General features: G+C 35.2%; 2 protein-coding genes across 3 annotated transcripts in view; both read left to right on the top strand.

Annotated features, from left to right (window-relative positions):
• The window catches only part of LOC126705530 (LRR receptor-like serine/threonine-protein kinase EFR), a 103132-nt gene that overhangs the window by 36623 nt on the left and 38864 nt on the right, over positions 1–27645 (top strand). The gene's annotated exons all lie outside the window — the stretch shown is intronic.
• Positions 6434–12788, top strand: LOC126705532 (LRR receptor-like serine/threonine-protein kinase EFR). Its single transcript, XM_050404589.1, has 4 exons — positions 6434–7096; positions 8884–8955; positions 10106–12091; positions 12240–12788. Exons 1-4 carry the CDS (start codon positions 6544–6546, stop codon positions 12593–12595), a joined length of 2967 nt encoding a protein of 988 aa, XP_050260546.1. The 5' UTR covers positions 6434–6543; the 3' UTR covers positions 12596–12788.

Raw genomic sequence — 27645 nt, 5'->3', positions numbered from 1 at the left:
TTTATCAAATGAGTTATCCAATAAGTCATTTGTAATTTTTTTTTTTTTTTTGGAATGTTGATATTGTGTAAAAATAAAACTTGTATATTTGTTTTACTTATCTTTTGTGTTGTTTTGTTTTAGATAGCAATGTTAGGATTTGTATAATTTTAAAATTATTGAATAAGTATTAATAAGTTTAACTGAGTTTATTCTTGATATAAGTAGTGAATTCAAAATAATGTATTTTACATCAAGTAATATGTTGCATAACTATCCAAATGGCAAATACATATCGTTTTCTTTATAAAAAAAAAAAAAAAAATAATAAAAGAAATAAAAAATAAAAAATTTCATGTGAAAAATACGGTTCAACCCGACCCAATCCGACCCGACCCGCAACCCGATTGATCTGAACCCGTTTTCAACCCGCTTAAAATGACCCGTTTTGACCCGTGACCCGATTGACCCGACCCGAACCCGACCCAACCCGCCCGTTTTGCCATGTCTAGTCACATCAACTTGTTCGGGTTGCACGGTTGTGGAAAAACCATTGGATTTTATTAGGTTTTACTAGGTTTATTGCATAAGTAGTCAGCCAAGAAACTGAATTGGCTAAGGTATTGGTTTACTGGATTACTGATTTAAATGGCTGGGTTTATAACTATTTGAAGAAGTAAAGACATTATCACAATGTGCAATAATGCATCAACTATCTAATAATTGAACAAAATTGTATCTTTACTATCATATATAAACTTACCACCGCACTCCCTTGGTGCGATGGTCACTCCACAAGTATAAGTGCTTGTGGAGTGTGGGGGGTAAGGGCTAGGATTCAAGTCTTCAGGAGGGAGCTTCACACACATATACATTTAGATTAGGCTAGAGTAGAATTCTATCTTGTATAAAAAAAAATATACATATATATATATATATATATATATAAACTGAAATATGTTGTCAAATTCATGATCATTATTGTTGAAAAAGTCATGATCATTATTGATTCTATAGTTTCTTTTTTTCTTCATTGATCCTACCAAACAGTACATGCATGCATGATGACTGATCCTAATCTCTATTGAAAATTTTAAATTAACCACAAGAGAAAAATAACAGAGGTGTGGAAATGAATAGAAGAAACTGATGTGGGCCATGAACTATGTTACTTATAACTTGCATCTCAAATTTTAAAATAAATAATTTGTTCATATGTACCCCCAAACGACGAAAGGTACAACAAACGGTTTTCTTTTTCGCTATCCTTTTCTTATAGGGACCGTGACTCCAAAAAATAAAAAGTGAATGTTGATTTAGTCATCCTCTTCTCTTTCTTCGTAATTCAACAACAGTGGATATCTCCATGTATAAAATGTAGGGAATTTAACCAAAAATTTCTAACCTGTGAGAAACAAAACAAATAGAGAAAACACACGCCAAAGAAAACAATCACACGCACAAGACAATATTTACGTGGTTCGGCAATTTGCCTACGTCCACGGAGTTGCAGGGATTTCAGTATTATCAGGGAAAATACAATAGTGCACAAGAATACTCTCAAGAAACCCAAATCCCAATTACACCCTAGCACTTTCTCACAGAAAAAATAAGAATAGAAGCTGGCTGTCTCTCACGGCTGCACTTGAAATATAATATATATATATATATATATATTAAAGTTGGCTGAATAAGATTTCCTATTACAAATAGGATTTGGTCAATAGTGACCGACTTAGGTGGACGTGGGCTTGTGGCAATTCAAGCCACACACGGCCCACTTCAACAAATCTCCACCTTGGCTTGAATTGATTAAGCTACACGAGCAAACTCCTCCATCAGCTCCACATTAGCCCTTAAGGGCTCACAAGCTGCAAACATTAGCCACAATCTTCCATAACACAATCCCTCATCCCTGCAACTCATCCTCCTGTCCTCAAGTTAGAAGACCAATTGAAGCTGCGCACAACTTCAACTTCTCAATAGTGACACTTTTAGTCAACATGTCTGCCGGGTTCTTAGATCCAGAAATCTTCTCAAGCATTACCAACTTATCTTCAACAAGATAACGAATAAAGTGATATTTTGTCTGTATGTGCTTCGACTTTGAATGAAAAGCCGAATTTTTGGCAAGAAAGATTGCACTCTGACTATCACTGTGTAGAATGCCCATCTCCTGCTTCTTACCCAATTCATCTAAGAAATCATCTCCTTTCCAACTTCAGTTGCTGCAACATACTCAGCTTCTGTAGTAGACAAAGTAACAATCTTCTGTAGATTTGAAGCCCATGATATAGCTGTACCACCCAGAGTGAAAACAAACCCTGTAGTACTCTTTCTACTGTCAATATCACCAGCAAAATCAGCATCTACATAACCCTGCAGTTTCAAACTTGCACCTGTGAAGCAAAGACATGTATCTGATGAACCCTTCAGATATCTCAGAATCCACTTGACTGCCTCCCAATGCTGCTTTCCAGGCCGACTCATGAATCTACTCACAACTCCCACTGCATGTGCAATGTCTGGCCTAGTACACACCATAGCATACATCAAGCTGTCAATGGCTGAGGCATAGGGCACCTTGCTCATGTGGTCCCTTTCTTCTTCTGTCTTTGGTGATTGTTTGCTTAATTTGAAATGACTACCCAAGGGTGTGTTCACTGGTTTAGCTTCATTCATGTTGAACCTGCTGAGAACTTTCTTCACATACTCTGACTGTGAAAACTTCAATGTGCCATTAGCCTTGTCTCTAATGATTCTCATACCAAGGATTTGCTTTGCAGCTCCCAAATCCTTCATTGCAAACTGTTTGGACAATTGCTTCTTCAGATTATTAATTTCCTCAATGCTAGACCCTGCAATAAGCATATCATCCACATACAACAGTAATATGATGTAAGAATTGTCAAAAAACTTAACATAGCAACAATGATCAGCTTCACATCTCTTGAACCTAATTCTGTGCATAAAACTGTCAAATTTCTTGTACCACTGTCTAGGAGCTTGTTTTAGGCCATACAAGCTCTTTCTCAGTTTGCAGACTAAATTCTCTTGTCCTTGAGCAATGAACCCTTTTGGCTAAATCATGTAAAGGTCTTCCTCCAAGTCACCGTGAAGGAATGTTGTCTTCACATCTAACTGCTCAAGATGTAAGTTTTCTGCAGCCACCATTCCCAGTACTAGTCTGATTGTTGACATCTTCGCAACTGGAGAAAATATATCTGTGTAGTCAATGCATTCCTTCTGCTAGAACCCTTTAACAACTAATCTGGCCTTGTAACGTTTGCTACCATCATGCTCATTCTTTATTCTGTATACCCACTTGTTGTGCAAAGCCTTCTTTCCTACTGGCAATTCAGTCAGTTCTCATGTCTGATTCCCCAACAAGGAATCCATCTCATCTTTCATGGCTAATTCCCACTTTCTTGAATTCTCATCTTGCAAGGCTTCATCATAACACTCTGGCTCACCACCATCAGTCAACAGGAGATAATTTAGAGTGGGTGAATAACGCTGTGGAGGTCTAATGTTTCTGGAAGATCTGCGGACTTCAGCTACAGGTGTACTCAGATCTACTTGTGAATTTACATTTTCCTTATCTTCTTCACCCCTTTTATGGACAGTACCTTCAGTCAATTCATCTAAATTGACAAACTCAGATTTATTTTGATCTATCCCTGTAACATCTGACACTACAGTTGACCTGTCCTTGTACATAACCTGTTCATTAAATATCACATTTCTACTTCTGATGATTTTCCTGTTTTGTTCATCCCAAAACCTATAGCCAAATTTCTCATCACCATAGCCAATGAAAAAACATATTTTAGACTTTGCATCAAGTTTATTACGAGCATCAGAATCAATATGAACATAAGAAACACAACCAAAAACTTTTAAGTGTGAAAACTTTACCTCTTTACCGCTCCAAACCTCCTCAGGAAGTCTGAACTCCATGGGAACTGAAGGTCCTCGGTTTATCAGGTAAGCTGCAGTGCTAACAGCATCAGCCCAAAAAGTTTTTGGTAGTCCAGCATGCAACCTCATACTCCTAGCATGCTCATTGAGAGTTCTGTTCATGCGCTCAGCCACACCATTCTGCTGTGGTGTCCCAGGAATGGTCTTCTCCATCCTAATTCCCTGTGCAGCACAATACTCACTGAACCCTCCATCTATGTACTCTCATCCATTATCTGACCTTAAACATTTTACTTTCAAACCTGTTTCTGTCTCAACCATGGCCTTCCACTTCTTAAAGGTTTCAAATACATCGGATTTATTTTTCAGAAAATAAACCCATACTTTTCTGCTTGAGTCATCAATGAAAGTGATGTAGTACCTTGAATCTCCAAGGGATGCAACCGAAGAAGGCCCCCACAAATTAGTGTGTACTAACTCCAATTTTTCAGCCTTCGGTGTCCTGCCAGTTTTCAAGAAGCTCACCTTTTTTTGCTTTCCTAAGATGCAACTTTCACACATGTCAAAATCAATGGACTTCAATTCTAGTAGTTTTCCTTTTGACAGCAGCATCTTCATCCCTTTCTCACTCATGTGACCAAGTCTGCGGTGCCATAGGCTTGTATCAATACTTGCATCAGCAACTGCAATTGTGTCTCTTGGACTTGAGGTCATGTACAGAATACCAGTTTTCTTTCCACGAGCCAATACCCTAGCTCCCTTTGTAACTTTCCAAGTACTACCAACAAATAGTATTGCATGCCCTTCATCATCAAGTTGTCCAATAGAAATCAGATTCCTCCTTAGGTCAGGAATATGTCGAACCTTCTCCAGTAACCAAACAGACCCATTGGGCAACAATATCCGAACATCTCCCATACCCACAACATCCAAGGCTGAACCATCAGCCAAATACACCTTACCAAAATCACCTGCAACATAATTCTGTATGATTTCTCGGTGTGGAGTGGTATGAAACGAAGCTCCTAAATCCAAAACCCAATCATCAAGTGGACTGTCTACTGCAAGAAGTAATGCATCCTGTACCTCTTCTGTTACAGCATTAGCAGAATCATCTTCATTCTTCTTCTTAGGACTTTTGCATTGATTCCTAAAGTGACCTGTTTTCCCACAATTCCAACATTGTACTTGTTGGCCTGATATAGATTTACTTCTATTCCGATTAGAATTTCTAGATTTTGATCTGCCCCGATTTGAATTTCTATTATTACCTCTGCCTCTTGTCTCAAGGTTTAGGGCAGAACCAGATCCTGAGGATTCACCTGCATCTCTTTTGCGAATCTCCTCAGTCAGAATTAAATCTCGTATATCATTGTACTTGAGTTTTTCCTTTCCTGTAGAATTGCTTACTGCCATCCTCATTGCCTCCCAACTGTTTGGCAAAGAAGCCAAGACGATCAGAGCACGAATCTCATCATCAAAATCAATTTCTACAGACGACAATTGATTGGTGATAGTATTAAATTCATTCAGATGTTGTGCTATTGATGCATTCTCTGCCATCTTCAGATTGAACAGTTTCTTCATCAAGTGCACCTTATTATTTGCTGACGGCTTTTCATACATACTAGACAAAGCCTTCATCAGATCTGCTGTGGTCTTCTCCTTTACAACATTGTGTGCAACAGACCTAGACAGAGTTAACCTGATAACTCCTAGTACCTGTCTGTCAAGAAGAGCCCATTCCTCAGCCTTCATAGCCTCAGGTTTTGTCCCCAAAAGAGGCAGATACAATTTCCTCCCATAGAGATAATCTTCAATCTGCATCCTCCAATACGCAAAGTCTGTGCCATCAAACTTTTCTATTCCAGACGCCTTTCCTGCTTCCTCTGCCATTGCTCCCACTCAAACCTAACCCTAGACTCTGATACCAGTTGTAGGGAATTTAACCAAAAATTCCTAACCTGTGAGAAACAAAACAAATAGAGAAAACACATGCCAAAGAAAACAATCACACGCACAAGACAATATTTACGTGGTTCGGCAATTTGCTTACGTCCACGGAGTTGCAGAGATTTCACTATTATCAGGGAAAATACAATAGTGCACAAGAACACTCTCAAGAAACCCAAATCCCGATTACACCCTAGCACTCTCTCACAGAAAAAATAAGAATAAAAGCTGGCTGCCTCTCTTTTCTCTATTTTCTCACATGCGGCTGCTAACTAGGTTAATTGGAATTACTCTCTATAATCTCATGGCTGCACTTGAAATATAATATATATATATATATATATATATATATTAAAGTCGGCTGAATAAGATTTCCTATTACAAATAGGATTTGGTCAATAGTGACCAACTTAGGTTGTAATAGGATTTGGTCAATAGTGACCAACTTAGGTGGACGTGGGCTTGTGGCAATTCAAGCCACACACGGCCCACTTCAACATAAAATAAAGGCCGTGACTCCAAAAAATAAAAAGTAAAAAATAAAATAAAAAATGAATGTTGATTTAGTCATCCGCTTCTCTTTCTTCGTAATTCAACAACAGTGGATATCTCCATGTATAAAAACATCATCCAGCCACACTTGTTTGATACAATAGTTGGCCTCACATATCAACCGACAGATAGAAACTCATGGAGATTTCTTCCATTTTCGTCTTTTTTGTGTTGTTGTTGGTACGCTGTTTAATGGCTAGCACAGCTGTGGCAGTAAGGACCAACATCACCACAGACCAATCAGCTCTCCTTGCTCTCAAAGACCATATCACTGATGACCCTTACAAAACCTTGGCAAGCAATTGGTCTACCTCTACCTCTGTTTGCAACTGGGTTGGGATCACTTGTGGTTCCAAACACCATAGAGTCACTGCCTTGAATCTTTCTCACATGGGTCTTTCAGGAACCATTGCTCCACAAGTGGGAAAACTAACATTCTTGTCTCATTTATCCTTCAGAAACAACAATTTTCATGGTTCCCTGCCCAACGAGTTAGCTTCTTTGCGTCGGTTGGAAGTCGTCAGCTTTGGATTGAACAACTTTTCTGGAATGTTACCATCATGGCTTGGGTTCTTACCTAAACTTCAAGTGTTGTATGCTTACACGAACAGTTTTGAAGGTACTGTTCCGGAATCTCTAGGCAACATATTGTCACTGAAAGTACTTCATCTCAGCGAAAACAAACTTTCAGGTTGGATGCCCTCCACTGTCTACAACTTTTTATCTTAAATTATTTTATTTTTTTGATACCCAACATTTTGTCCTTTTTTATCTCGAGAATGTATCTCATGCATATATTTTACTTTTGACTTTTCACAGCGTAGATTCTTTTTTTTTTTTTTGGTTAAACACATTCATTAGATTCAAACACTGAAAAAGAAAGATGCGCATATTAATTTAATAGATACGAAAAATTATTGGTCTCATCATTCTGGTATACCCTACACCTTTCATAATTCAATCACTAGTGCACTGCTCACTCGGATTAGAGAAAAGTAATTAACGGTGGAAAAAGCAATTCCTTCCTTTTCTGTGTTCACTAACATCACAAGTAAATCGCAGTCAGCAACATCCCTGACCTTGCTGGCCTTGTCCGTATAAAATGGAGGGAACCTTTTTTTTCTTTTTTTTCTTTTTCTTTTTTGAGATTCAATAGGAGTACTTAATGATAAGGACATAATATCTTCAGCAATTGTTTTGAGTAATTATACAATACAATAGAGGTACAATAATAATTTATTCATTCTTCTCATATAATATAATATAATGATGATGTAAGTTTTTTTTTTTTTTTTTTTTTTTTTTTTTTTTTTTTCATATTTGGTTTTCACCATTTTTTTTTTCGAGCCTAGTATATTATAATCAGTATTATACTTAAACTACTTCATAATTTAATTCGAATATAAATATATAGATCAAAACAGTAAAAAAAAAAAAAAAACAATCAATCAATATATGAACTTAAACAATTAATATAAATATAAGATATTAAAAAAATATTTTGAATAATTAAAAGTAAAATGAAAATATAAGTTAACTTACAAATATTAATAATCATATACTCAAAAAATTTTAAATGTTCTATGTATGCCTCCTTGATTTTTTTTAAGATGTTGTATGATGTTTTTCGTTTGAATTAACTAAAAAATATCATTATTTTTTTTTTATATCTTAGATTTCATTTTGAATTATTAAAAGGCGAGCAAATTGCGAAATTTTTCAAAAATTATATAGCAGTGTAAAAGATTTTATTTTTTTAAAAACAATGATATATATAATTTGCCAAGTAGATTAGGAGAAATATTGTTATGATATACCATATTAAGTAATTTTTTTTCTTGACTACGTTAGGAGAGTTAATATTTATTTGAAGTTTTGAGTATGGAACATTAATTTAAAAAAAAAAAAAATTGGAATGTATTTTATCGTATTAATTATCCAAGAAAAAAAATTCACAACATGAGTACAAATCATTTGAACAATCAGAGTTCAAAGAAAATTCAATCCTACGTAACATAACTACAAATCAATTATCCATTGGTTCATTTAGCATCTCCTCCGTCCCAATGGTGATGCCCATGGACCCAACTTAATGTAGAAAACAAAAATGTGTCATTAATACAAATCATTTGAAAATTCAAAGTATAAAGTTTCCCAAGATTTCCACATAAAACAGGTATCTTCATTAAGAAAGCACGGAGATATGAGTTTTAAACCAATGAATGCATCAAAGGAAGTATTACTTTATTTTCTTCCTTTGCTCTCTTCTTCTCTTCTTACCCTTTCTTCTTCTTCTTTTTTTTTTTTTTTTTTTTTTTTTTTTTGCTTCTTAGAAGTAATTAGGACACATTTCTATATGTCACTAACCCTTCTTCAAAATTGATTATTTTAATTTCCAAACAAAAGCTCATGATTTATCTCTAGTTTAATTAAGCCAACTAGCTCTTGATATGTTGTATACATTATGAAATTTTGTAGGAAGGATTCCAAAAAGTTTGGGAAATTGTACTTCCCTCGAGATAATTCACTTGGATGATAACTACTTTACAGGTAAGATGGTAACCACTTCAATTTAAATATTATTTACCTCTCCTCTCCAAGAATGTTTGAAATTTTAAAAACTTATAAGGTCCATCAAGTGCAATTATTTAGTGTGCAGTTTTTTTTTTTTTTTTTTTTTTTTTTTTTTTTTTTTTTTTTTTCTTCGCTAGAAAGTATTTAGTGTATTTGGTGTTTTATATCCTCTCACAAATTATTCAGGCTATACGGTGTTTTATTTTCTAGAAATCATCCATTGGTCATGTACATGAGATTCACTTTTTTGTTAGAAAAATTTGTAAGACACCAGATAATATATGGAATAATTTCTCATCTAAATAGGGTGGTGAATGTTGTATACACATGTTGTAGTGGGTTTATAAAGACTACAGTAATTAGAGAAGTTATAGGTGTATCCGGTGTACCATACATATTTTAAGTTAGGAAGCACAGAGACTTCATTTAGGGTGCCGTACACACGTCGTACTCTTCTTGTACCAGCCGTTCTATATTATAATTTTTCAGAAATTACTCATGTTACCATGTTGTACCCATGTCCGTACCCATATCAATGTCTGTGTACGTGGTTCCTAGATTACAACTCTTAGTGTCTTACTACATATTTATTACAAACTAATGTGTTTGTTTGTGGTGATTCCTATGAATAAGCATATAAGTGGAGAATCAAGTTTGCACAACGAATAGAATAAAGACTTAACATGCCTAAATTGATTACTAATATAGAGCAAGTGGAAAATACTAAAAGTAATACACTTAAAGGAAATCTATAAAGGGCAGGTTTTACACCTTGGCTAAAAAATTATTATTCTTTCATTATCTACTTAGAGTGATTTGGATGTACTCTGTTGATTTACCTATTAGAAAGGGCTTTTGTGTGTGTGTGTGTGTGTGAGAGAGAGAGAGAGAGAGAGAGAGAGAGAGAGAGTGAGAGAGAGATGGAGAGTATGGCAAAAAGCTGGCTTTTTTTAACTTTTCAAACACACTTAATTTTAAATTGTTATAATAGATGCAGCTTTTTTATATGGTAGTTGTAATCAATTTTTCTCTAGTACATAGGATGTATATCTTGAAGCGAATCCAAAATCTGTGAAGTTTTTTGGTGGATAACGAGGTTTGAATTTGTTTCGAGTTATTGTGGCAGGTGAAATACCACAGGAGATTGTGACTCCTCCAAATCTAATAGAAGTAACCTTGGCTAATAACAGTTTAACCGGTCACATCCCAAATGCAACCTTCAACGGCTCAAACATTGAAGTCATTAGTCTATACATGAACCAGCTCTCAGGAAATCTTCCATCAAGCATAGGCCACTGGCTTCCAAATCTTAAGGTACTTTACTTATGGGAAAATAGACTAGAAGGAATAATCCCCAGTTCCATCTCAAATGCTTCTATGCTCACTGAACTTGAGTTGGGTGCAAATTCTTTCTATGGCTCTATTCCTAATACCCTGGGAAATTTAAGGCATTTGGAGAAGCTCAACTTAGTCGACAATTATTTGACTAGAGAATCGACAACTCTAGAATTGAGTTTTCTTTCATCATTGACAAATTGCGTAAATTTGACAAGTATAGTGATAGCAGATAACCCATTGAATGGAATCCTTCCAATTCCCATAGGAAATTTCTCTACTTCTCTTGAAGAATTTATAGCATTTAATTGCAACATTAAGGGCATAATTCCAAGAGAGATTGGTAATTTAAGCAATTTGATGACCCTAAGCCTATATGACAATGAATTGACTGGACCTATTCCAACTACAGTTGGAAATCTGAGAAAGCTCCAAGGTTTGTTTCTTCAAAACAATAGAATTCGAGGATTAATCCCAAATGATATTTGTCATTTGAGGAACTTGGCTGAATTACATTTAGATCACAATGAACTCTTTGGATCAATACCAAAATGTTGGGGAAGTCTTTCTTCACTTCGAAATTTGTATTTGGATTCCAACCAACTAACTTCCATACCCTCATCCTTTTGGAGTCTTACAGACATGCTGCAAATAAACTTATCATCCAATTCTTTAAGTGGTTATCTACCATTAGATGTTGGGAAACTGGAGCATGTAACACAAATGGACCTATCATGGAATAAACTATCAGGTGACATCCATGCTATCAAAGGCCTATGTTCTTTGGTTAACCTCTCTTTAGCACATAACAAATTCCAAGGTCCCATTCCTCAGTCATTTGGTAAGTTGATAAGCATGGAACGTTTGGATCTATCTGATAATAACTTTTCTGGAGAAATTCCCAAGTCTCTAATAAAACTCAAATGCCTCAAAGATTTCAATGTGTCTTTCAATAGATTGCAAGGTGAAATTCCTTCTGGGGGTGTTATTTCTCAATTCTCAGCTCTATCATTCATGGGAAATCAAGCATTATGTGGTCCACCCCAACTACAAGTTCCACCATGTAAAACAACTTCACAGACAACCACTTCAGTTATAATATGGTATATTCTCCCAGCAATGATAGTAGCAATACTTGCATTATTCCTGATATTTGTTTTGATGAGAGGCCAAAAGAGGGATGCAAAACTAAAAGGTCAAGGAGATTTGTTACCTCTAACAACATGGAAAAGAATAACATATCTAGAACTTGAACAAGCAACAAATGGATTCAGTGAAACTAACTTAGTTGGGAAAGGGAGTTTTGGCTCAGTGTACAAAGGTACACTTTCAGATGGCACTAGTGTTGCAATAAAGGTTTTTAATTTGAATATAGAAGGAGGGTTCAGGAGTTTTGAAGCTGAATGTGATGTATTGTGCAGTATTCGCCATCGAAATCTTGTGAAAATCATCAGTTGTTGTAGTAGCATTGATTTTAAAGCCTTGGTACTAGAGTACATGCCCAAGGGGAGCCTTAAAAAGTGGTTGTATTCTCATAGCCACTTCTTGGATATGCTAGAAAGATTGAGCATGATGATAGATGTTGCATCATCATTGGAGTATCTCCATCATGGTTGTCCTTTACCTATTGTTCATTGTGATTTGAAGCCAAGCAATATTCTCCTAAACCAAGATATGGTAGCACTTGTGAGTGACTTTGGCATTTCAAAATTCTTAGGCAATGAAGAATCTATGATACAAACCATGACATTGGCCACTATTGGTTACATGGCACCAGGTGATGTTTCTAGTTTCCAATTCAATTTTATTTTTACAAACACACACACATACAAAGCTTTCTTAGAAAAATATTGAGCATTTTTCTTTTTACCATCAATTATAGATATTTAATACATTCTAACAATAAATTTCAATCAAACTTCTAGAGTATGGATCACAAGGGATCATTTCCACCCGATGTGACGTATATAGTTATGGCATTTTGTTAATGGAAACATTCACAAGAAAGAATCCCACAGATGATATGTTTGTCGAAGAAATGAGCCTAAGAGGTTGGGTAAGACAGTCACTACCCCATTCAGTTATTGAAGTTATAGATTCTAATTTGCTGAAGAGAGGTGAGGAGAATTTTAATGCTAAGTTGGATTGTATGTTGTCCATTATGCAATTGGCTATAGCTTGTTCAACAGAGGCACCTGAAGAGAGGTCAAACATGAGAGATGTCGTAACAACACTCAAAAATATCAAATTGAAGTTTCTAAAGGATGTCGGAGAAGATTGACAATTGGGAATTTTGCCTATAGTTTTTCCTATTTGTTTGTATCACTAATTATATTTTGTAAGTTATGCTACTCCCCAAAAAAACTTCTTGGAGCAAAGTAGCTCAAAGTAATTTGTGTTTATAGTAATGTTGAAGAATGTATGATTAACTATATATATTGGAGGCAACCAATAAGATAAACATAAGCATAATTTTAAATATCATCAATAAATTGTGAAATATCTATTTTCACCTCGCGTAAAAAATCTTGCAAATTCACAAATGAAATCTATCAATTCAGTGTTTTTCTTCACAATTTTAGAAGGCTTTCTTCTAATTTTGGTCATGCTACATGATTCGAAAATTTCATTATATTTGGTGCTTTCCTTGACAAGTAGCCTTGGTTTCTTTTGTGATTAGATTTACCTTGATTTTGATTTTAGCCTAAATTTTTTTATTCTTCCTTTTAGGCCTTGATATCTAACTTTTTTTTTCTTCTAATATATGTCTTTTCCGATGTCTTCGGGCTCTCCCCCCCCCCCCCCCCCCCAATCTTTTCCCCCATGGTTAAGATTTCATTAAAGTCTCCAAAACACATCCATGGGAGTGAGTACCTTCTATTCAATTCCCTAAGCATGTCCCATGAGTCCTTTATTCTATGAGTTTCAAAGTGCCCATAAAAACCAGTGATACGCCATTTGAAACCTGTGGACGGATCAATGACAATTGCATCAATGTAATGATTTGAGTAGCCCTAAATCTTGACTAGAATATCCTTCTCAGAACCGTGCGGTTGGACTGCGGTTCAAACGTTTCCCTGCTTTTTTGGCACAAATCGGTTCTTAAGATTAAAAGAATCGTAATTATGAGAGGTTCACGGTTAACTCGGTCGGACCATATAGTCTGGCCCGAGTTTAAAAACCATGATAGGAAGTCCTATTCTTTAAATATGTTTCAAGATCTTCCCAAGTTCCTTCCATGAGTCTTGTAGCTTATCAATGGTAGCAGAGACTTCTATTTGTTCGTCTATTTGAATATCAATGCATGGTAGCATATAAATACTTGGATAGCTTATCAAATGAGGATCTTTGAAGGTCGTATGCTCGGTCCACCATAGACTTGTTTACCACCATTGGCTACAAGCGCACTTCTTCAATCCAACCACTTCAATGTCATATTTTTGTTTAAGTGGCTCCCAAATTTGCTTGGTAGAAAAATAAGCTTGATCATAGTGTTGAGGGGGAAATTAATGTCCTCAAATAAAATATGGGAAGGCCAAGCCAAAACTCAACGTTGGGCTCTAAGATGATACCCAAAGGCTTTTGGTGTAGTGATAAGCCTATCCAAGTAAGAAATAAAGGTTGCACCTTAGCAAGAGCAACATTAAGGCCCAATAAAATACTTCATGATAGTTAATTAATAGATTAATGGTCCTGTTACAACAATGCAAGAAAATAAAATTCTCTTGTGGTAGGGTAAAATTAAACTTTTAGTCCAACAATCAATTATTGAACAAATTTAAGAAGGTGTTCACTTCAGGCAGTCCTTGTGTGTCTTAGTCGAAGGGGTCTAGGATACTTTTTGCTACTACTACATCAATATGAAGGAAAACTACCATCATTACTAACACATTATATCCTTCAACAGAAAAACAAAAAGTAAAGGTCAATAGCTTTGTGGTGAAAAGAAAGGGATTATTTGGCATGGTGTGAAGGGAGAGAAAGGGATTCCAGCTCAGTGCAGCAGATATTGAACCAAGATTCTTGTGGAATATGTATGTGGGGTATGAGTGGGATAGTAAATGCTGTTTTGAGTGAGTGGGTGTGTAAGCTTGTAATGGGATGGTGGAAATAATGCTAAAACTAAGTCTTTAATGGGGAAGAGGGTAATTTATGACTGATTAAGAAGCATTTATGAACTTAGGATATGCCAAAAAAAAAAAAAAAAAGGAAAGGAATGTTTGAGGCTAAGTGAGTGTGGGCTAAGAAGGGTGATTTATGAGCTAGGGAGAGCTAAACTACATGCTAAAATATGGCAAAGTAACAAGAATAACAAAATTTTCAGAGGGGTTGGTGTGTGTGTTTATGAGGCTGATGTGATTACCCTTTTATAGTGGTGCTTAGGGGGGTGATTAGCCAAAATCTAAAAATGTAGGGCTAGTCAGGAGGCAAAATGGCAGACTATTCATCCTAGGATTTGGCTATAAATGGCTGATCTTCTTTTGGGGCTGCCTTACTTCTTTGGGCAATCTTGCATTAAATGCTGAGATTTCTGAGGCTATGTTCAATTAATAGAATTAAGCCAAGTATTAAGAAAGAATCTTGGTGTTGCAACTCAGATTTGGACCTTAGGAAGTAGGATTCAACACCCCAAACCAGGTGTCAAATTTTAAGCCCACTTTAGAGGATTCTACTAGAGATCCCTTTATGCCCTCCAAATCACATTTTCCCAAATTTTCCCCTTTAGGATTCATGGGCTTGGCACATAAACCAATTCTTGAACATTTTTGGCGTTTATAGAATTGATTTGTTAAGATATGAGTAACTTGGTTATGGCTTCCTTTCGCTAGAGATAGAGCTTTGAGGAAAATGATGAAATCCCATTACCCATTAGACTTTAGCTGCTAGTACAACCACAGGGCATTGTTCACGTCAAGGAGAGAGTGGTAGAAAATTGATGGGACAGCCCTTAGTTCATTCTTAAAAATTTGGTTCTCCTGTGGAAGTCTCCAGTTGTACCTTGGTCAAGGATGAACAAAAAGGAAGCTAATTGTCTAGTCTAATCCTCTGCTTTGCTGGAATTTTTTGGATTAGGCTTGTTCACATGGGCTGGACCCTTTGGCTGGGCTGTGCTTATCTCCTTTTCACTTGGGCTTGTTCTTCTTTTATAACATATTTGGACCTCCAAAATGGACATCAATGACACACATTGCCATAGGTTTTCATCCCTCATGGACTCTTATTGTTAGTGGATATTTTAGGTTTTGATAGATATTTGTAATGGATCTTTGGGCAATGAATTGTAATATTTAAAATAATAGCATAAGCTTAATTATTTCAAAATGCTTTTGTAAATAATATTTACTATTTTTGAAACGATGAATTCCATATCATAAGTTTTATGGTTCCAAATAATCATGTTATAATTTAAATGGTGAACTTGTAGGACAAATAATTATCATAGAATTATGAATAATGACCGTAGAATAATACTAATTTCCCATGAATTTGGAAACATATGAGCATTCAAAATTTTTCAAAACAATTGTGGTTATGGGCATAGGTAATTCAATCATATCGTATTTCCCAAGTATTAACAATATTGGGTTTTTCACTAAATATTATTAATATGAGTTGGGCTTTTTGATATTGCTAGTGAGAACTGGGCTTTTAATGCTATCAATGAGAATTTAGCTTTTTGATATTGATAGTAGGAACTGGGCTTTTTGATATTGCCAATAAGAACTGAGCTTTTTGATATTGCCAGTTGGAACAGGGTTTTTAATGTTGCCAATGAGAATTTGGCTTTTTGATGTTGCCAGTGGAAATCAGGCTTTTTGATATTGCCAGTGAGAACTGGACATCTTGATATTGCCAGTAAGAATTGGGTTTTTTAATATTGCCAGTGGAAACTGGGGTTTTTGATGTTGCCAATGAGAACTAGGCTTTTAATGTTGCCAATGAGAATTGGATTTTTTTATGTTGCCAATGAAAATTAGTTTTTTTAATATTGCTAGTAAGAACTGGGCTTTTTGATAAATAATTTGCCATAAGACTGAGTCATGAGCTTTGACAATGGATTTGAATTCCATTGATAAAATTGTTTTGCCATGTATTTGAATCATGGACTTTGATTCTGGATTTAAGTTCCATTGATAAACACTACACAAAATGTATTTTTAGTGACGAAATTTAGTGAGGAAATATTTTTCGACGCTAAAAATATAGATTTAGCGATGAAATATGAATTTCGTCACTACTAATGAAAAAATATATATATATAACATTTAGCAACGAAAAAATAATTTTAGTCGCTATTGTGATCTGAAAAATGGGCCCCAATAGGGGAAACTTTGCCGCGAACTTAATTAATCTATAGCTAAAAGTTGAAATTTCTAGTGATGCAATAGTTTGTCACTGTAGGTATTGTTGGTTTTAGCGACAAAAATACTTTCGTCGCTATAAGGAAGAATTAGCAACGGAAAATAGTTGTCGCTAAAAATAATAATAGTTTTTCATTTCATTGTTTTAGCAACGAAATCGCAATTCGTCACTAAAAGTATGCTATAGCGACGAAATATGAATTTTGTCTCTAAAAATCTTTACAAAATCTAGGTTCTTTAGTTACGAAATTGACCTTCGTCGCTAAAAACTTAAAAAACCTAATACCTTTTGTGACAAAGAGGAAGCAATAGTGATGGAACAATTCGTCACTAAAGACTTAACTATAAATATACCCCTTCCCCTGTTTTCTTTCAATCATCAGCTCCCAAAAGAACCCAACTAACGTCGATAAGAAGAAACCCTACTGTCGCCGATAAGCACAAACCCAATCGTTGCCAATTTAAGCATTCCGTCACTGCCAATCTAAGCCTCCCTTTCCCTCCCAAAACCCATCCTGAACCTTCGCCTTCCTTCCCCTCACAAACCCATCCCAACCCTTTGCCTCCCTTCCCCTCACAAACCCATCACAAGCTCTGAGCTTTTGTTGTGAATAGAAAGATTTTCCCATCTCCCCTTGTCTTAAATTTTATATGTACACAAATTTTATTTTCTATGGTGGTGGTTTGTAAAGGCTTTTGATGAATGCCCATTCAAAGCTATGAAGATCTAAGGGCTTCCCCCCCCCCCCCCTTTATTTTCATTTACATGCATTTCTTATATTTGGGTTTTTGTTTTTGTTGTGAATGATGATAAATGTAGTTTTTATTTATTGATGGAAATGCAGCCTAGAAAGTTGTTTCTAATACTCTATAATTTGAGTATTATTATATGTATTGTTGGGTCAAATTTTAGTGCTTTAAAAATACCCACATGTACCCAAGTAATTTATCTCTATCTGTATTTGTCGAATGATAAAAAACTCAATAGATTTTCTTCATCAACCTTTACTATGTTTTCTCTGTTGTCATCATTATTATTATGAGATATGGCTATAGCTATGACTATGAGATATGGGGGATTTATCTCAGTAGTACCTTTATTCTGTTTTATTAGAAATCTAATGTTTGAATTCTTGAACTGCTAGATGCTAATTAGAAGTACACAATTTGACTAAATCAATTCTAAGTTATAAGTTTGTAACATTTTGTTTTACTCCCTTGTTCTTTAATTCCTTTTGGTTGTAAGTGGTGCTTTTGCTTACTAGTCATGTTCAAATTAGGTTTTTTTTTTTCAAATGGTGAAATTATTTCATACTTGCTTAAAATAAGAAAACAAAAATTTTGATGGGAGTAGGACATATGGTTTGCATATTTCATTAAGTACAAGCTTCAATGGTGTATCATTGATTTTTTTTTTTAATTTGTGTCGCTTAATGTTTATGTATATATTACGATTGTTTGCAAGACTTAGTTTATTGCTTCAAGTATTCGTACTGCATTGCCAATTTATGTTTTGATAGAACAAAAAGGGTGAAGCTTTATGATATATTTAATAATTCTAGCTTCATAACCAATTGTTAATTAAGCCATAATTGGACTTTTTTTTTTTTTTTAAATGTACTGTAGAAGAAATTTAATGGTTTTTGGTTGAATGTGATGACAAGGTTAGTGATTGTTTGGGTTGTTGTGAGGGAATAAAAAGAGGCTTAGATCTGTGAAAGTTAAAGACCAAAGCTTAGCCAACAAATTAGACTTGTACGCTTAGCTTGATCATAGTAAGTAAAATCTATTTAAATACCTATAAAGCTCTATACTTGTGATGTTTGTGATTGGTTTTGTGGTGGGTTGCTGTGTTGGAGCAAGCGGGTGGTTTGCATGGTGTTATAAGGTGATTTAAATTCATATTGGGAGTGTTTTTAATTTCTTGTAAATGTGAATGGACCTTGTTAATTAGATGTGATGAATAGTACTTTAATTTATTTCAATACTTGTAAACACTCTATACTTGTGATGTTTGTGATTGGTTTTGTGGTGGGTTGTTGTGTTGGAGCAAGCAAGTGGCTTGCATGGTGTTATAAACTTTTTGATGACGCTCAGGTTATGATGACACTCTTACCTATGGGGGTGGTTCATCTTCAAGTTAAAACACTTATTGGTTAGTACTTTATTTTAGCAATTGACCCGCACTACATGGTGTGACTACTATTTTTGATGCATTATTTGAAACTAATTGTATTATATTACACTTGAAAATATATATTTTCTTTCTACAACTTATACATTAGGAGTTGTGATTTTAATTCATTGGTGTGGCTACTCTTAATGCATTGTTAGAAATGTTTCTTATAACATAGTTAATGTTTTTGCTTTACGATTTTAATGTAGTAATGTTTTTATATTTGTGCAGATTTCTTATTGGTGGCTTTTAGGGGATTTACTTTTGGCATTACTTGAAGACATATGGGGACATATTCTATTAGTTCTAATTATATTATGCTACACTTTTTTTATTGTTATAAAACATCTTGAGTTATTGTATGTGTTGCAAACAATTATACATATGGAAGGAGTTTGAATTGGATACTTGTTTTATTTTTTACTTGTGGAATGTATGGATCCTTTTTTATAAATGTGTTGTTGAAATAAATGTGTTATTCAAATGTGAGATTTTAATAATGTTATGACAGGTTCCAGGTTAATATCAAAGCCATGAAAAAAATGAAAACAGAAAATAAGTTTTAGCGACGAATTTTTCTATCACAAATATAGCAATAAAAAATTGTCTTAGTGACAAAATATTTCATCACTAAATGCAGCAGAATTTTGTAAGACATGGTTTTAGTGACAAAAATTTTCGTCACTATATGTGCTTGGATTTTCTTAAAAATAGTTTTAGTGACGAACTTTTTCGTCATTATATGTACCCAAAAATAGTTTTAGTAACGAAATTGTTTATCACTAAATATGATTTAATAAACTAAACTGTTTTTAGTGACGAAATATTTTCGTCACTGAATGGTGTTTTTAGCGAGGAAAACATTTAGCAGCGAAATGTTTTCGTCGCTAAATTTTTTTTTTTTTTAAACAAATCGGACTTTTAGTAATGAAATTTTTCATTGCTAGGATTTTTAGCGACGGGGTTTTAGCGACGAAATGAGTTTCGTCGCTAATTAGTAGATTTCATCGCTAAAGGTCCTTAGCGACGAATTTTTTCGTCACTAAAAATACATTTTGTTGTAGTGAAAATTGTTTCACCATGGATTCGAATCATGGGCTTTGATTATGGATTTGAATTCCATTGGTCAAATTGTTTTGCCATCGATTTGAATCCAGGGCTTTTCAAATATTGCTAAGCATAAGTATTCTTGGGGTTTGAGAAGAATGAGATTTTAATTCGCTCACACTATAAGAAAAACAAGCTATTGCGGCGGGTTTTTTGCAACGGTTGGGAAAACCACCACTATAGCTCACATATTGCGGCACTTTTTCAGACCACCCTTGTACATGAGATATATTGCAGTGTTCAATTGGACCGCCACAATATATATGTTTTAGTGGCGTTTGACGTCACTATAGCAACGCTCCATCAAACCGCTGCAATAGATATATCCTTTTGTGGTATACTACAGCGGTGGTATATAAAATTGCTGCAATATATGTGTTTTAGCAACATTCTATTTAGCTATAGCAACGATATTATCAAACCACTGCAATGGATACTTTTTTTCGGCATAGCTTCTTAGTTATAACGGTGGTTTTGACCGCCGCAATAGACCTTTTAATTGCTTGAATCTAGTCTAATTTTTCCTTCTTTTTTTTTTTGTCCTTTCCTCACCTAAGTGCCATTTGTCTTTTTATATTTAGCGCCTTTGTGTTTTCCCTATGTTAGTCTCCCTCTAAGAAAAAATACACACACAGACTCTCTCTCTCTCTCTCTCTCTCAATCTCTTTTCACTAATTCAATCATCAATTATGTAATAATATTTACCAAAAGTCAGTAAATAAATCAAATTAAAATATATTTGTAATATACATATTCAAATTAATTAAAATCAAAAGTGATAATACATGATATATGAGCCAAAATAATAAATTTTTTCATCATTTTGCCTAATCAACTTTATCTAAGTCAATGTTAACATAATGTTCATCATCTTTCAAAATTATTTCTTTATTAACATTTTCTAACAACTACTCCAATACCCAATAATCTACTAAAAACCTTCCCACTGAACCTAATTTCACCAAGTCCAGTGGTCTCGAGACCATCTATTAAGTTTGACTAACTTTAACTAAACTTTGACTGTGCCTTTCTGTAAATCCAACCGTTGATTGTAACCATAATTTACTAGAATTAACCTTTCATTACACTCTTCAAATCCAATGGTTAGATTTCAAATCTAAGTATGGCGTGTGATGGACATGTGTTGTGTACCTGTATGACTATGTTCTCTAAATCTGACCATCCAATTAGTCTCAAATTTCACCAACACCAATATGTCACCATACTCTTCAATCCCAATGATCAAGATTTGAATATGAATTTCACCAAGTCCAGCGGTCTTGGGACAATCGATGGAGATGTTATATTTTATTTTATGGATAGGAAAACAATGTGCCAATAACCTTTGTGCACCGATAATACTACCAAGAGAGCAATTTGGTTGGTGCCTCAATCTCTATCAACCACCTCATTGCAACTTATTTTATTCCATTGTTTGTAGTATAACTTCTCATATTCTACAACAATTTGAGATAATTTTATTATAGAGAACATGGATGCTTAATTTGTCCTAGACATCTTTGGCCACCTTTCACAGAATCGAAGTGATTACCATCCTTTTTGTTTTCGCAGTATAAATTACAAGAGGTGGAGGCAAAAGACTTTCTCGTATCTAAGCCTTCTAAATGTTTCCTATATCTTAGTTGAAGAAGATTCAACAGAAAAAAGGATATAAACTATGATTGTTGAAGACAAATTAGAGCATGAAAATATAGTGAAAAAGTGGAAAAATATTAAGGTTGTAGGAGAGTAGGCGGCTACGAAAGAAATTTTGAAAGAATTTTCTTTATTGAGTGGTGAGAAGAGATCCTATAATTGTGCTATTTATAAGCTTAGGAAAGAAAGAAACCTAAATATATACATAAATGAACCACAAGTTTTCCTCTTTCAAATGTATGTTGAAAATTCCTACTCAATATGGTGATCTAACTAAAATAGTTTACACATGCAATCTCCTCCTAGCCTCTCACATCCATTCTACATAAGTTTAATTGTGTTCACAGAGCTTTATATGCACAAAAGCAGGCACCTTGGGTTGCCAAGCTTAGCTACATAATATCTTATCTTGGATATATATACTAGCAATTCCTAAGATTTTGTCATGCTTATTTGTTGCACTAACTTCGGCCCTATTCTTATTCTTTTGAATGTTCACAACATGATCATCACTGGAGATGACTCAGATTGCATCCTGGATTTCAAACAATTTCTCAGTTAGAAATTCAAGATAAAGGATCTTGACGCTTGGTTATTTTCTTGGACTTTAGATCTCTTCTTCTCTAGTCTCTAGTTTGTAATCATTAGACACTGACCTAATATGCCTCATATCTTTTCTCTCATGTTGGACATGCTAAGAGAAAAAATTTTTACACTCTAATAGAGTCCAATGCTCATCTCATAACTTAAGATGATGAGTCCCTTTATGATACCACTCTCTACAAACTACAGACATGCGGTTAGTTAGGAATCATGTCTACCTTCTTTTTTTTATTTATTTTATTTATTTATTTATTTTTATAGAGAGTTTCAACATATGGCGTTCGCTCCTAATGATAGCTCTTTATCATCGACCAAGACACCAATTAGTTTCTGGTGTAAACGAGAATTGAACTCTAAATTTCTTATTCAACCATCAGATACTTTAATAGTTAAGCTAACTGAAACCCACAAGAGCCATATCTACTTAACATTCATTAATCATGATAATTTATACAATGCTCATTGAGTAAGTAGATGCTGGGCTTTTGTGGAGCCTAGTTGTATTTGACCCAGTTGACAACCCGACCCAAAATAATGTTGCGTGATTTTTAATGGGACATTTTTTTAGGCTTAGTCCATGGAGCGAAGGCTTGGGCCGACAAGCCCAAGCCGTAGCGCTCATTGTGAATCCTGTGCGCCGTTTTGTAGCCCATTGTGAATCCTGTGCGCAAGATGTAGAAAACGTTGTTTTGGTGATTAGGGTTTTGTTGTAGTTTTTGAGAGAGAGAAAATTTGTACTGCCGCACTTTGCATTTTTCCCTGATAATAATGAAATCCCTACAACTCCATGGACGTAGGCAAATTGCCAAACCACGTAATTCTGTCTTATGCGTGTGATTGTTTTCTTTGGCGTGTGTTTTCTCTAATTTTTTGTTTCTCATAGGTTTGGGAATTTCATGTTCATTCCCTTCAATTGGTATCAGAGCCTAGAGTTAGGTTTGAGTAGAAGCAATGGTAGAGGAAGTAGAAAAGGCATCTAGAATAGAAAAATTTGATGGCAAAGATTTTAGATTTTGAAGTATGTAAATCGAGGATTATCTTTATGGGAAGAAGTTGCATTTGTCGCTTCTAGGGGAAAAACTTGAGACTATGAAGGCTGAGGAATGGGCTTTTCTTAACAGATAAGTACTGGGAGTTATCAGGTTAACTCTGTCTAGGTCTATGCACACAATGTTGTAAAGGAGAAGACCACGGCAGATTTGATGAAGGCTTTGTCTAGTATGTATGAAAAGCCGTCAGTAAACAACAAGATGCATTTGATGAAGAAACTATTCAATCTAAAGATGGTAGAGAATGCATTAGTAGCACAACATCTGAATGAATTTAACACTATCATAAATCAATTGTCGTCTGTAGAAATTGATTTTGATGATAAAATCCGTGCACTAATCATTTTGGCCTCTTTGCCAAACAGTTGGAAGGCAATGAGGATGGTAGTAAGCAATTCTACAAGAAAAGAAAAGCTGAACTACAATGACATACGAGATTTAATTCTGGTTGAGGAGATTCGTAAAAGAGATGCATGTGAAACCTTAGGATTTGGTTCTGCCCTAAACCTTGAGATAAGAGGCAGAGGTAATGATAGAAATTCAAATCAAGGTAGATCAAAATTTAAAAATTCTAATCAGAACAGAAGTAAATCTAGATCAAGCCAACAAGTACAATGCTAGAACTGTGGGAAAACAAGTCACTTTAGGAGGCAATGTAAAAGTCCTAAGAAGAAGAATGAAGGTGATTCTACAAATGCTGTAACAGAAAAGGTACAGGATGCATTACTTCTTGTAGTAGACTATCCACTTCGAACTCAGGAGCTTTGTTTCGAACTCAGGAGTTTCGTTTCATACCACTCCACACCTAGAAATCATACAGAATTATGTTACGGGTGATTTTGGTAAGGTGTATTTGGCTAACGGTGCAGCCTTGAATGTTGTGGGTATGGGAGACGTCCGGATATTGTTGCCTAATGGGTCTGTTTGGTTACTGGAGAAGGTTCGACATATTTCTGACCTGAGGAGGAATCTGATTTCTGTTGGACAACTTGATAATGAAGGGAATGTAATATTATTTGTTGGTGGTACTTGGAAGGTTACAAAGGGAGCTAGGGTATTGGCTCATGAAAAAAAGACTGGTACTCTATATATGACCTCAAGTCCAAGAGACATAATTGCAGTTGCTAAAGTAAGTACTGATACAAGCCTATGAAACCATTGACTTGGTCACATGAGTGAGAAAGGGATAAAGATGCTGCTATCAAGAGGAAAACTACCAGAATTGAAGTTCATTGATTTTGACATGTGTGAAAGTTGCATTTTAGGAAAGCAGAAAAAGGTAAGATTCTTGAAAACTGGCAGGACACCAAAGGCTGAAAAATTGGAGTTAGTACACACTGATTTATAGGGGCCTTCTCCGATTGCATCCCTTAGAGGTTCAAGGTACTACATCACTTTCATTGATGACTTAAGCAGAAAGGTATGAGTTTATTTTCTGAAAATAAATCTAATGTATTTGAAACTTTTAAGAAGTGGAATGCCATGGTTGAGACAAAAACAGGTTTGAAAGTAAAATGTTTGAGGTCAGATAATGGAGGAGAGTACATAGATGGAGGGTTCAGTGAGTATTATGCTACACAATGAATTAGGATGGAGAAGACCATTCTTGGGACACCATAGTAGAATGGTGTGGCTGAGCACATGAACAGAACTCTCAATAAGTGTGCTAGGAGTATGAGGTTGTATGTTGGACTACCAAAAACTTTCTAGGCTGATACTGTTAGCACTGCAGCTTACCTGATAAACTAAGGACCATCAGTTCTCATGGAGTTTAAACTTCCTGAGGAGGTTTGGAGCGGTAAAGAGGTAAAGTTTTCCCATTTAAAAGTTTTTGGTTGTGTTTCTTATGTTCATATTGATTCTGATGCTCGTAGCAAACTTGATGCAAAGTCTAAAATATATTTTTTTCATTGGCTATAGTGATGAGAAATTTGGCTATAGGTTTTGGAATGAACAAAACAGAAAAATCATCAGAAATAGAAATGTGATATTTAATGAACAAGTTATGTATAAGGATAGGTCAACTGTAGTGCTAGATGTTACAGAGATAGATCAAAATAAATATGAGTTTGTCAACTTAGATGAATTAACTGAAAGTACTGTACATAAAATGGGTGAAGAAGATAAGGAGAATGTAGATTCACAAGTAGATCAGAGTACACCTGTAGCTAAAGTCCGCAGATCTTCCAGGACCATTAAACCTCCACAGTGTTATTCACCCACTCTAAATTATCTCCTGTTGACTAATGGTAGTGAGACAGAGTGTTATGATGAAGCCTTGCGAGATGAGAATTCAAGCAAGTAGGAGTTAGCCATGAAGGATGAGATGGATTCCTTGTTGGGGAATTAGACATGGGATTTGACTGAATTGCCAGTAGGAAAGAAGGCTTTGCATAATAAGTGGGTATACAGAATAAAGAATTAGCATGATGGTAGCAAACATTACAAGGCCAGATTAGTTGTTAAAGGGTTCCAATAGAAGAAGGGCATTGACTACTCAGAGATATTTTTTCCAGTTGTGAAGATGTTAACAATCAGACTGGTATTGGGAATATTGGCTACAGAAAATTTACATCTTGAGCAATTAGATGTGAAGATGGCATTTCTTCATGGTGACTTAGAGGAAAATATTTACATGATTCAGCCAAAAGGGTTCATTGTTCAAGGACAAGAGAATCTAGTTTGCAAACTGAGAAAGAGCTTGTATGACTTTAAAAAAGCTCCTAAACAGTGGTACAGAAAATTTGACAATTTTATGCATAGAATTGGATTTAAGAGATGTAAAGCTGATCACTATTCCTATGTTAAGTTCTTTGGCAATTCTTACATCATTTTTCTATTATATGTGGATGATATACTCATTGCAGGGTCTAGCATTGAGGAGATTAATAATCTAAAGAAGTAATTGTCAAAACAGTTTGCAATGAAGGATTTGGGAGCTGCAAAGCAAATCCTTGGTATGAGAATCATTAGAGACAAGGCTAATGGTACATTGAAACTTTCATAGTTAGAGTATATGAAAAAAATTCTTAGCAGGTTCAACATGAATGAAGTTAAACCAGTGAGCACACCCTTTGTAGTCATTTCAAACTAAGCAAAGAACAGTCACTGAAGACAGAAGAAGAAAGGGACCATATGAGTAAGGTGCCCTATGCCTCAGCTATTGGCAGCTTGATGTATGCTATGGTGTGTACAAGGCCAGACATTGCACATGCAATGGGAGTTGTGAGCAAATTCATGAGTAAGCCAGGAAAGCAGCATTGGGAGGTAGTCAAGTGGATTATGAGATATCTGAAGGGTTCATCAAATACATGTCTTTGCTTCACAGGTGAAAGTTTGAAACTGCAGGGTTATGTAGATGTTGATTTTGCTGGTGGTATTGATAGTAGAAAGAGTACTACTGAGCTTGTATTTACTCTGGGTGGTACAACTATATCCTGGGCTTCAAATCTACAAAAGATTGTTACTTTGTCTATTACAAAAGCTGAGTATGTTGCAGCAACTGAAGCTGGAAATGAGATGATTTGGCTACATGGTTTCTTAGATGAATTGGGTAAGAAGTAGGAGATGGGAATTCTACATAGTGACAGTTAGAGTGCAATTTTTCTTGCTAAAAATTCGGCTTATCATTCAAAGTCGAAACATATACAGACAAAATACCACTTTATATGTTACTTTGTTGAAGATAAACTGGTAATACTTAAGAAAATTTGTGGATCTAAAAACCCGACAGACATGTTGACTAAGGGTGTTACTATTGAGAAGCTAAAGCTGTATGCAGCTTTAGTTGGTCTTCTAACTTGAGGACAGGAGGATGAGTTATAGGGATGAGGGATTGCTTTTGGAGGAATGCGGTTGATGTTGGTGATTGTGATAAGCCACAAACTGAATAACCCCTTGTGATAGTAATTAATTAATTAATTAGCCAAGTTATTAATTAATTAATTTATCATACAAACGCGTGGTAGCACAAACAAATCACCAATAAACTACTAATGCAGCGAAAAATAAATAACACGGTGATTTGTTTACGAATGGGGAAAACCTAACAGCAAAAACCCCACCGAGTGTTTTTCAGGTCACCATTCCCGAAACTTCACTATTATCACAACAAGCGGTTACAAGTAAAGGAATCTCAAGTACCTTACCAACCTACAGTTGAACCCTTACCCCAATACCCAATTGGACTTGTTCTGTAGTGACAGTTCCCCTTTCTGATGCACGGCTCTCAAGTACGTGACTAACCAATCTGATGTACGGATCCCAATACGCGGCTTACTCGTTTGCACGAATCTCAGTACATGACTAACTCCATAGCAACCCTTTGATTGTTGTAGTTGATTTGTAGTAGTTTCACATAGAAACACCAATAAGATCT

Source organism: Quercus robur, chromosome 11 (genome assembly GCF_932294415.1).
Source record: "Quercus robur chromosome 11, dhQueRobu3.1, whole genome shotgun sequence".
Classification (NCBI taxonomy): Eukaryota; Viridiplantae; Streptophyta; class Magnoliopsida; order Fagales; family Fagaceae; genus Quercus; species Quercus robur.
The sequence above is the reverse complement of the archived record's forward strand: the minus strand, read 5'-3'. Positions and strand labels throughout refer to the sequence as shown.